The sequence below is a fragment of the Porites lutea genome, chromosome 3 (genome assembly GCF_958299795.1).
Source record: "Porites lutea chromosome 3, jaPorLute2.1, whole genome shotgun sequence".
Classification (NCBI taxonomy): Eukaryota; Metazoa; Cnidaria; class Anthozoa; order Scleractinia; family Poritidae; genus Porites; species Porites lutea.
The window spans coordinates 11,885,019-11,897,394 of record NC_133203.1 but is presented as its reverse complement, the minus strand read 5'-3'; the positions used below and the strand labels follow the sequence as shown (position 1 = coordinate 11,897,394).

At 38.4% G+C, this 12,376-nt stretch overlaps 1 protein-coding gene across 1 annotated transcript; it reads right to left on the bottom strand.

The window, feature by feature from the left end:
• Nucleotides 1-1,274: 1,274 nt before the first annotated feature.
• On the bottom strand, nucleotides 1,275-10,043 carry LOC140930474 (GATA zinc finger domain-containing protein 1-like). Its single transcript, XM_073380172.1, has 4 exons — nucleotides 9,647-10,043; nucleotides 6,763-6,822; nucleotides 4,084-4,261; nucleotides 1,275-1,689 (listed from the first exon to the last, which is right to left on the bottom strand). Exons 1-4 carry the CDS (start codon nucleotides 9,905-9,907, stop codon nucleotides 1,505-1,507), a joined length of 684 nt encoding a protein of 227 aa, XP_073236273.1. The 5' UTR covers nucleotides 9,908-10,043; the 3' UTR covers nucleotides 1,275-1,504.
• Between the last annotated feature and the right edge of the window lie 2,333 nt (nucleotides 10,044-12,376).

The window sequence follows — 12,376 nt, the reverse complement described above, 5'->3', positions numbered from 1 at the left end:
AATTAGGAATGGATAGAAATAGCCAAAAAATTAACCTGGCTAAACGAATTATCGCGACATGACGTTGAAATGTCATTCCTCACGAACGCAAACAGCTGACAGTAAGCACGAAAATCGCTTAAACTCTTGGGTGGCGGATCCAAACCGCCACCCCGTTTAAAATCCCAAATATTTTTAACAGATTAATCCCTGGATTTAACAGTTCCAAATTTCTGAAAAAAAAAACGGCGGTAAAAAATACAGTAAGCTTCAGATTAAGTTCATCTTTCCCTCCAAATTGAAAATTATCCCTGCGTCGTTCATCTCTTTCAATTCCTTCGCTTCCGTACTGTTGGGAATTGTGTTTCTTTGCTGCAAGGTTTTTGAGATCGTAAAAGTGGGATGAAGTACCCTGCTAGCAGAACTTTCTTTTCGGCATGCTTTTTACGTTGTACGAGACGTTGGCCTGGCAGACATTCGCGTCCTTTGGCTTTTTTTTTACAGTTATGGATGGAAGCAAGGCTGACGGTGACCTTGTTATGATACAAACGTTCCTGCTTTATTATGTAAATCAAGTTATTCTTATGCTAACTAGTATTTTTGGACCTGTTGAGCTAGACAAATCAAGTCAGTGGATGGATTGGTTTTCTTTAGACTCAGTTATTTTGATTATAGTGACTGGCAATTGTTTGCCATTTTCATATTCGAGGTCGATTTTTCGGAGACATATTTCCTGACAAGTGCTAAAAAGAGCGTTTCGGAGCCTCCAAATTTGAAATTTTTCTAGGGGAGGATACCCCTAGACCCCCTACAAGGTTCGTGCCTTCGGCACTCACGATAATACCTCCTCGTTCCAAAAAACCTAGCTACGGCCCTGCCAACATTTTCAATTCATCGAAAGGAATATACTTTCTAATACGACCAATTGATCTTATGGCACTGGATTTCTTGCACATTTTGTTGATATGTTCAGTGAAGACAAGGTTTTATCCATGATGACACCCAAATTCTTGGCTTTTGTTTTCACTTCTGTTTAGGTGTTAGCTAACGTTACTGTTTCGTAAACTGTAGCCTGCTTGTTGAATCGCGATGTCAAATGTGATATTTCAGTTTTTCCAGGGTTGCACTTTAACATACTCCTAGTGTGCCTTGTAAAAATATCATTGAAGCATGCTCGTAGAACGCCGACTGAGTCAACTGACTGAGTCTTTAGGATCGTAATACATCTTCGTAAGGGGTTTTGGGAGGGCTTAAATAAAGTTAAGTTAAAAAACAGTGATTTTTGGAGTTTGGAATTGAAAGGTCTTACTAATGATTTTATTCCAACACAACTGGAGCCTGCAGTCGCAGAACAGGCGCTGTTTGTTTCGCCTTTTTCAGGCGAACGAAGCACGAAGCGGGCGTGAAGCGCGAGACACGTATGCTCGTCTAAAAAACCCCTAAATATAACGAAGCCTGTTCTGCAGACTAAGACAACTGTGCTAAGAGCAGCAGATACAGTACAGGCCAGCTTTTCAGTCTGTTGTTAAATTGTCGTGGAAGTTCCTTCGGTCTTAAGAAGCATTTCTGCCGCTGTTGTTAAGTCATTAAGGTCAGGTGGTCGTGGAATAACAAATGGCGGATGTTCTTTTCTGGATTTAAAAAGTTCTGTTGGCGCTCTGCAAACAAATTCCATGCACTCCATCGGCCTAGGCGTATCCTCCTCAGGTCCTGCAGAAATTAAATAAGAAAACAAACTCGCAACTACTAACATCTGTAGTAAGGTGACAAAATAGGGAAAGATAGAAAATCTACTGACAACGACTTTACTTTTCGTAGATCACTTTAAAACAAAAATAAATATACCCTGAAGGTCTGAACTAAACGAACCAAAGTACACGCGTCTGGCCGGACGCGTATATGAATCTGAGCAGAGGCACACAGTGCGGTGCACATGCAGACTCATTAGTATGCCACATTGGCTAGAAGTGTAGTTCGTTGGTGAAGGGCTAACAAAATGAAACTGCCGGATCGGCACATGTTTTAAATATTTTGTATGTAACACACAACGCGAAGTACAACTGTCGCTTCCCGTTGAAACAATTCTGATATTCATAAACGTGACAACTTTAAATTACTTCGCCCTTCCAGCTTCTCACATAATGGAATTTTCTGCGAATTCAGATGTACACGAATCTCAAGTGGGGCTAATTTCAACTGAAATGAAATACACAATAGGCCTGTTCGTGTTAAAACAAAGACATTCATCTTACAAGTGTATGTAGCGTTCTTCATTTTACATAGTCTAAACCAAGGGAGCATTGACCGTCTCAGTACATATCGAAAAGTGTTGAAAACTCTTAAGGTCTTCAATACGCTTTACTTTAGATAACGCACGGTATAATCGTCATAATAAACTTACTGCAAAAAAATGTTCAAAAATCCATATGGGTTCACTTTAATAACAGAAGAAAAAAAACCTTGGATCTGCAGCGAGTTTGTGTAATTGGCGTGCGTGGGTGGGTGGTGGGTCGTTTGCAGTGGAACGTGCTTTGTTGGGCAAGCGTTGCAGATCGAACCTCGTAGGCTATACGTTGTGAGTTATCCTGCCCGTGTAAGTTGGGTAAGAGCAAAAGTTGAGGAGGGGTGGGGAAGACCCTTGGTCCTTCGTTTGCTAAGGTAGCAATCCTTGGGAGGGGGTAGTTTTCAGAAAAGTGTGGTGTATCAAAACTTTAACTACATTCAAATTATTTCCTACGTTCCCGGAAAGTAGTTACATCTTCATCTTAATAATGAAATTATTCGTCTGTTCTCTAGTGGTCAAAATAAGGGACGCAAAAGAATTGTGCAGCTCTAGCGAGATCTGAGAACAGTGCAAGAACATCAACAGCGAGGAATTGTTCAAGGGATTTTTTCTGCTATTAAAAGGTTCGATTGGCCAATCGTGTTGCTGTATGACGTCAAAGCGAAGTATCGATTGATTTCTAGAAAGTTCTGGGGCATAAAGTTTTTTCACCCGAGCGTTCGCTTAGCCAACCATAAGCCACGCAGGCGCGTGTGTGTCCGTTCTATAAACAAATCAAATCGCTGTATTTCCGTTCGTTTGTTGTTTCTGTGTTGTTCGCGCGTTGTCATTTCAACTAGAGGTCTTACGAAAATCGCTCTAATTACAATATGGCTTAACTTTTATATTGAATGCCAATCATGTGTCATAAAAATTTGACCCCCCCCACATTTCGTCAAATTGAACACCTAAAATTAAACCTGCTTTAAAAAGTTACCCCCTCCCCTCAAAAATCACTGCCACCCACCCCCACAACCCTGAAAAGTCAAAAAAGACTTTTTTTACACGTTAAGTTTGGTTAATGCTTGATGTGTCACTTGTCTGATATCTAGTCCATTTCTTATACCCAGTCCGTGGTCTCCAGTCCCCAGTTCACAGTCCGTGTTTTATAGTGACCGATTTTGCGTGTGCAGTAAGCATCATTTTTCATCAATAGTAACTACTTAGATAATCTGTGCGAGATGCATCAAAACATTCCAACGGTAATAATGGAAAAATCTGTACGTTATTAATATAACCGTTACGTTTCACAGATACTAAACTATTTTGATATTCAGATTGGTCTCACTTCAGAGATGGGATGCTCTCACTTTATTCTTGGTAAATAAAAGCGTGCACCAAAAATACCGTCTTGTTTGATGATCTTTTATAACACGCAATATGCAAGACTCACGCCCGACGCACGAACCACGACGCACCACTCATTTTTTTTTTTTAATTTTTTAAATTGCTTGTTTACCCACGAAGCACATGGAAGTTCATATGAACTCGTTTAAATGTGCGTTCCAGATCGCATTGGAATTTGGAAGTGTTGGTTTTTTGAGGAGAGGGGAAAACCGAAGTACCCGGAGAAAAACCTCTCGGAGCAAGAGAGAACAAACAACAAACTCAACCCACTTATGGCGTCAACGCCGGGAGTTGAACCCGGGCCACATTGGTGGGAGGCGAGCCCTCTCACCCCTCTCACTGCGCCACCCTTGCTTCCCAAACTCACGACTCACGATCCACTCAAACAGGCGATTTGGCCACCCTCAACTGGAGCAATTTGTAGTACTAATTACCTGGTAAAAAGAGTGCTGGATCGAAGTATGATGGTTTAGGTAGCAGGGGAATAAGCCAGGTGATGACTGCTGTTTTACGCGCATACTGATCTTGAAGGAATCCTCTTAACTGAGCATAGTATAAATCGCCTTCTACATCTTCAATGGATACTATGTCCCCGACTTGGTACAAAATACCCTGTTTACAAAGACCAGAGGGAAACATTACTATGTTGGAGCGGTTGACACATGAGAGCTGTAGTAGAACAATAGTTGTAATTTTACCCCAAAGATCCTAACAGCTATAATGTTAATTTCAAACTGAATGATGTCTTACTCTATTAACTTAGGAACAGGCTCTTTTTTGCTTCAAGTTTTACTCGGTATACAAAATTCTGGCAAACTTTAGCTGAGCCGCACAAAAGAAAATTGGGCCTGATCTCAGGATATACTCTATTGCTTGTAGTTCTGCTGACTTGTTTATCACTAAGTCTTTTACCAAAAAAATGGGAAAATGTGAGCTCCTTATTTCAGTAAGCCTTTGATTTTGTATACATTTGTATATCTCGATCCTCTGCCCATTTTTTCCAGCATTAACCTGGTGTATCTTTTGCTTCACAATCGCTGCCTCTTTAAGACACTTAAGATATAAGTGCGTTTACCGTGAATGTTTGGTTTTGTAAATGTTGGTTTTGAAGTACAATTACTAATTAGAAATGCTTGTAAATAGTGCATTGTAGTGCGAGTAGTGAGTAGGTAGTGTTGTAAGTACTGAGTATTGTAAGTCTTTACATTGTAAACAGAGTAAGTACCTTAGTCTATTGTATTCTAAATATTATATTGTAAGCAGTGTAAGTATCGTAGTGTTTTGTAAGTATTTTTGATTGTTGATTGTCGATTGAATAAATGTTATTAAAGATAAAAAAAAATAAAAAAAAAACTTAGGAACAGGCTCTTTTTTGCTTCAAGTTTTACTCGGTATACAAAATTCTGGCAAACTTTAGCTGAGCCACACAAAAGAAAATTGGGCCTGATCTCAGGATATACTCTATTGCTTGTAGTTCTGCTGACTTGTGTATCACTAAGTCATTTCTTAGGTGCCGGTAACTACTGACTCCAATTTCGTGGTAGTGTATTATTAGTAACAGTCTGTATTATTTATGTATGTAATGTATTCATCAGACTCCAAGTCAGCGCTGTGCTCCTCTGTAACTCCGTTCAATGTGTTGATGCTTTTGCCAGTCTCAGAAACTATAACCATTTTTAACTTTTTGAGTTGAAAGCTCTACCAGTTACTGTTAGTCATGAGGTCCTGCATATACAGCTGTAATGACGGCAATGACAGACAAAGTGAATAAAAGTGCTATTAGACCAATGAAAATCAGTGCTATATATAACAAAATTCATAAGTAGGTTGAGTATGATCATCCGGGATGAACGTAGTCCGGAATAGGACTGTTTTTGTTGACAGTGACTGAGGTTTCAACAACCTGTGCGGTACTCATCTTCAGAGTCAAAGTGAGTTGTATCATGTCAGCGGATGATATTAAACTTTGGTTATTGACCTAATTGGTCAGTATAGTTGCGATGTTATTGGTCGAATGTCAGTTAAGCAGTGATATTATTGGTTATGAAGACTCGTAATGTCATTGGTGCATTTCGATCCGTGTATTGTCACAGTTAAACATTTGTTTATTGTTAGTCAAATTGTCAGTTGTCCAGTCATTCTCCTGTTGTTAGTTTTGCTTGATTCTGTCATTACGTCGTCTGTACGGTGCTGGTAACTGTTGACTACAATTCAGTGGTGTTTGTTCTAAGTTAGTAAACCAGCTTTCTATAGTGAGTCATTGATAGTAGTCTGTAGAGCACGTAATACATGTCACAAAGTCCCAGTCATGTTTCTCCCAAATGTTTCGTCTGTAAATGATGCTCAGCAATGTGATTATTGACATCACCATTTCTTGTCGCTCATTTGTGTTCGGTCTGTTGCATGCTAAGGTTTCTGCTGGTTTCACCAATATAAGAAGCCTGGCAGTTGCAGCATTCAACCTTGTATACTGCTCCCTGTCTGTCCCCCGGTTTGTCTTTTTCCTAGACTTAAGTAAGCAGTTGTCGTAAAGTGGTTATCGGTTTGTGAGCAACATGTATATTGTAAGGTTGTAGTATATGTGCGAAAGTTTCAGAGGTGCCTCTTACGTGATACAACTCACTTTGACTCTGAAGATGACTATCACACAGGTTGTCGAGACGTCAGTTACTGTCAACAACAACGGTCCTATTCAGGACTAGGTTCACCCAGATGATCACACTCAACCTCCTTAAGAAATGACTCCTGGGTTCAAACCTTTCACATATAACAAAATTATTATTATAATTATTATCATTATTATCATTATCATTATCGTAATTATTATTAATATTATAATAATTAAAATATCATTATTATTATTAAATTAAAAATTAACATGTTTATCTGGCTCAAGAATTTTAACAGTAAAGTCTTAGCCCAGACAAACTAGAGCCCTGCAAAGTCTATGCAACAACTTTTCTTATACAGTACAGTTTGTATCTATCACATTTCAGCTTGCTCTTGTTCTACTCATTTTAATAAATGTTTACACATAGAAGCCATCAGTATTTTTTTTGTGAGGTATCTAAAAAACTTTATTTTAATGAATGTATTAAGATAACTAGTCAAACCTGGAAATAAATCCTGTCTGCTGCTACTACAGTTGCAAATCCCTCTGGTGATTTATATGGCTACATAGAAAGAAAGCATAATATTATTACTTTATTGTTGCCCATAATGACAGCCAGAATTGAATGGTTCTTAAGTCAGGAGTTGATATTCAACTGATTGAGTAAAAATAAATAACATCAACACAAAGATCAAAATAATGACCAAATGTGAATCCTGCTCTCCAACTAGCAAGGAACTGATGTTTTCCTGCACAGAGTACATGAATCTTTCAAGACCAACCCTCCAAGTCGCAACCATTTTGGTCGCCATGGCACCTAAAATTTTGGAACTGCTACTTGATTTGTAAAAAATTCTCCCTAAACCAAAAGAGTTGGTTGCCAAATGGTAACCAAGCAAAAACATTAATTTGGAGGGTTAAAGACTGAAGATTTTTTCAACATTCCATCCCGATATTACTTAACATTAAAATTGAAGTGAAGAAAAAAATTATGGTAAGAAAACTGTAGGGACCTTAACATGAGAGGATGGTGACAGCAGTGAAAACTTCACTTAAAAAGTGAATTCATGACATGAACGACTTTGTAAATGCTAAAAGCCAATGCTGCAAAGAAACTCTACTCACAGGGTACGCTAGTGGGAACCCAAAAAGATAAGCCAACATTTGATTTCATATTCAGTCTGTCTGCACTATAGCTGAACCAAAAACTGAAAATCACACTGCAAGGCAACTACATGTATATTACACTGTCAATGCCAGATCATGTTGCAGTGCTGCATTAAAATTAATTTTGAAAATGCTAGTGATATTTATTATGAGAGCCTACACAAATCCTTTGGCATGTCTCATTGGTGTCTGTATCTGTCTCTATTGATAAGTGAATAAAATGGTCAAAAAACTAAGCAGCAACAGAGTGCCTGATAAAAACCTAATGTATACATTGATGAAGGCCAGTCTGCAGAGTATGGTAGGACTTGACAAGATCTTGCGCGTGCAGAGCCAACTTTAGATGCATGCACCTCATGCAATACAATCAACCAGAATACACATGCATGCTATCTCCCACCTCCTGTTAAAAAGGTTAAACTATCCTAATCAAAGAAATGTTGTAAAAATGTAAAGTGGGTTGGTTTTCAACCAGTGGATTGACAGGTTCTCCTTAAAAACGTCAATGTTCGTTGTATAAATAAAAAATATCCTTCAAAATGCCTAGGTCATTTTACTATCTGTTACAAAACATGTTACAGCAAAAATGCTGAAAATAGAATTTCAGAGCTAACCCTTCAAGGTTTGCGCCTTAATTTGGTGCTCAAACTCCCTTGTGTTAGTGTCTCTTTAAACAACATCTGGGTATGCCCCAGGTCTTCTCAATCATTTCAAGGGCGTATGAAACTGTGCACATGTGGTAGTAATAAAATATAAGACAGATGTGAAATAGGTCGTGGGAGGAGGACTTCTATTGATGACTGCAACAGGCACATTTGCCTTTTTTCTGATAATTATTGGTTTCCTCAGAGAAGCCACTTGATTGGTGGACTAAAATGCTGATGCTTAGAGTAAGCAAAGTACAAAAAATTAGAGAATAAAGCCAAAGGGGCAAAACCTATGTAAACAGCGCTATGTGGCAGAGCCTTCAATGCATTTTTTTCAGGATACCAGGGCGAGTGTCTCAGAGGTTTCATTTCAGTTAAACATGTTTAAAAGTTAAAGTTAAACATGTTTAAAAGTTATGAGGGAACTGACTGTGACTAGTCACGAATAATGAGTCAAGATTACTTTATTTTGGAGTCTCCGCATGGATGCAGTATTTTGAATTATTCACTAATTTTTTTTCTGCAAGGATGTACTGAATGGTTCTATTGAAGTCAAGTAAAGAGTTTTGACACAATTCAAGGAGCAAACCTGATTTTCAAAAACTACTAACTATGAAATAAAATAACTAAAAATATGTAAACAGTATTTAAGAAGGATACAAGCTTTAATGCACTTCCAGCTATTTCAGACAGACCTTAAAATGTCAAATCTTTCTGCGGGAGCATGCCCCTGGACCCCCTAGTTTAATATGGTCATGTTTCAGCATTTGGCTTAGTAAAACAAAAGGCTACAGAATGGATTACAACCCAATTTCCACTCCAAACAATGTGTTGAACTTTTAAGTTTGGCTGGATTTTGCAGTGTATGATGGCTACTTACCGACAAGTCATGACAAAAAAAGGAAATGGACTTGTTTTACAAAAGTGGCACATTTTATTGAGAAACCTTCCTGTGTCAATCTTTGCAAACAGTGACAATTTATCTTCAAATTCTTTGCAAAGCTTCACAAACTGTCTCCCATGGCCTATTCTCTGCAACAGGTTCCTCTTTTCTTTGTAATCATATGCACAGACTCCCATTGCATGTGCTTCACATTTTCAATATAACTGGAGCCAGACATCTGTCTCTCGGTGTCATAAATCATGGTTTCATTCCTAGAGCTCAGTTTAAGCCATGGGTTTGAAATCTATAAAGCTAAGTATTTTGAGGATCACTTGACTTTTCATAATGGACAGATGACAGTTTGGATTAGCTGAGTCTTTTTATTTGTCAAATTTATTGAAAATATCAGACTGCTGGTCATTTAGTTTTCTGACCAGCAACCAACCACAGCGTTTTAAATAATGCTGTGGCTATATGCCCGGCATTTGGGAAGGGTTTCAAAAAACTAAAATGAAAATACCCACCAGTCAGAAAATTTTGTAGAATTTCTACGAAATCACTTTCCCTAACCTCTTGAAAGTATTCTATCTTCAGTTAACTAAATTTTCTGACTGCCAGGTATTTACCTTTTTTGAGACCCTTCCCGACTGTCTGGCATATACCAACGAACGCAGCTGCCTTCAGCTTACCTTTCTTTTTATCTTTTGCAATGTTCGACGACCTCTGGACCTTTCACCTGTTTTTCCATTGTAGCCTTTCCTTGTTCCTGCCTTAATTCTTGCAATGAGCTTCTTGCTTTCCTTAGAGCTTTGTCTTTGCGCACGTACACTCGAATTAACTCGCTTCAGGTGGCAGCTGTTACACAGAACTTCCCCATTAGAACCTTTCCTCCACATCAAAGAGTTTGCTATTTTGCACGCTGAGCATTGCGGATTGTGATCCAAAGACATTTCAAATTGTGATGCGTCTTTTTATAAACTATTTTAGCGCAGAATAAAGCCCTAAAAACAGTTCATTGCTCCTCAAAAGAGACAAATTTGTCAACTTCATCGAATCCGAACGTCCGCTCGACCGCCATTTTGAATTTTCTACGCATGCGTTAAGAAGTACCATCCGCTGAGTTATTCGCTGAGTTATTCTGCGTCACTGTGACACTTGCCTTCTCCTTCCGACGATTTCCCCTATTAGTTGCGTTCCGGCGTTGATAAGCCGACCTCTGACACAGGAAAAAATAACGGATTCCCATTTTTGGATATTTTAGGGTCTTTAAAGAATACCCATAAAAATCCCAAATTTGGCAAAATGAGACAAGTCCCAACCAGGGAATTCCCAACCAAGTTCCCTGATTGGGACTTGTCTCACTCTTCCAAATTTGGGATTTTTGTGGTTATTCTTTAAATTCCCTAAAATATCCAAAAATGGGAATCTGTTATTTTTTCCTGTGTGAAATTAGTAGCTCGTCGTCTATCTCTATGATAAAGCTAGTAGGGAACTCCAACGATTTGCGACAAGGGTCCGAGCTACAACGAGCACATTGAACGATGGACTGGCTACTTACAATAGTGTACCGTTGACTCTACCGTACAGAAGTCACACATTTAATTTTCTTTCAGTTCTTCTTAGATAACAAAATAAGATCCTTTCCATTTACTAAAGAAATAAACTGAGATTAAATTCAGTAAGAACAGAGGTACTGTTATTAGAGGGAACATTTCAAAATAGGATTCCTTATTTATGGAATACTTACCCGAGACACTTAAAATCGTTGCAGAGAGCATTCCAAGATTAGGAACTCAAATCCTGATTGCTCACCGATGTTGCTTAGGCGATAGCATTAGAATGTTTTTTGTTTTTGTTTTGTTCGCTTTTTCTTTTAAATTATGGTTAACAGTTTAAATGATTAAATGAGTAACGTTTTGAATTGCCAGAAAACGTAACTCATTTAACTGTATGAACGACAACGCTGAGTCTTTTTTCGCTCTTTTCATACTGTGTAAGTAATGTATGGAAAGCTCGTAAGTCTGTTAAGTCCTTTCACTTTCCTATATTTATAATTATTTGGAATTAATGCAGGAAAAATAGATTAAATCGAGAAGTTGTATTGTGACACTGCTACCAGTACTGTTTAGGGAGGGAGTAGGTCATGATTTTCAGGTACAGTCAACAAACAAGTCAGCTGGTTGGATTTACTATTGCAAGTGAATGCAGTGAACTATGGTACCACATTAGCGGTACTATTCATTACTCTACTGGTGTTTACCAGGGGGAAGGAAAAAACAAAATCTTCTTCCCCTCCAGCATCCAGCCCACCCCCAATTACTCATCCGTGATTTTGGGAGCACGTGGATGGTCAATATTGTAAATCTATACTGACGCCGCGTTTCTATCATAGATGATTAAACTGAAACGGTAAGTCCTATAAAAACAGTATGGCAAAATCTAAAATCTGAAATAGAGTCCATCTTTGTATTTTTCTTGGAGAGATTTTTTTAGTCGTTGACCGGCATTTGAACACATCTCATTCAGTGACTGATATTGTGACGTCATAGGGACTTAGTAAAGGTTGTGCGGAAACATATCATGCAGGCTGTCCCGGCACATAAACGGTTGTCAGTTGACATCTGAAACAGACCATTACGGAATTCTTGAATGGATGTCACTCTTCATAGGGTTTTCTTATTGTAATACTGATATTGGTTTGTAATAAGGCTTGATCCTTCTTGGTGATTCAGGTTTCGACGGTTCCCCATATACTTTGCTGTCTTTTCAGTGTCAACAGCCACAGTATTTTTACCAAAGCGTGTATACGGCAATGTACATCATTTAAGGTCTTTAAGCGATATCACAGTATTCACTAAGAACTGAAGTGATAAACAGAAAATAACATGGAATAAAGGATCGGCAATTCCCAAGCCCGTTTGTTTACTCAATGGCGCGTTATCAGATTCACTTGTCTACTGTTTTATATCCCGTTTCTGATTGATCAGTACTTATAATTTTTAGGTACAGTACGGTTGCATTGCCAGTCACGTCATAGAGATTTTTTGCCTTGTCTTTTCGGCTCATCGAGAATACTTAGAATATTTGGATTGAGGCAGTGCAGACTTGAGACAATGTTTATAAGAATGGAATAAGATGTATCATGTATTACTCGAAAGTGGCAAATAAATGAAAGAAAACGTGCAGGGCGGACCAACTCACCTACGGCCTAGTGACCACACCTTTTGTTCTTACCATATTTTGATGTCATCTGTAATCTGTAACTGGACACACAAGCTGTACATTGGAATGTATTTGCTTTAAAAAAAGATAAGATAAAGAAGCTCCCCGCTATCTGTCTTCTTTTACCCACTGCCTCTGTAATTTTTCTTTCGCGTTTGGTTTCAAACAGGCACTTCTCATATGGTTCGCGGCCTAAA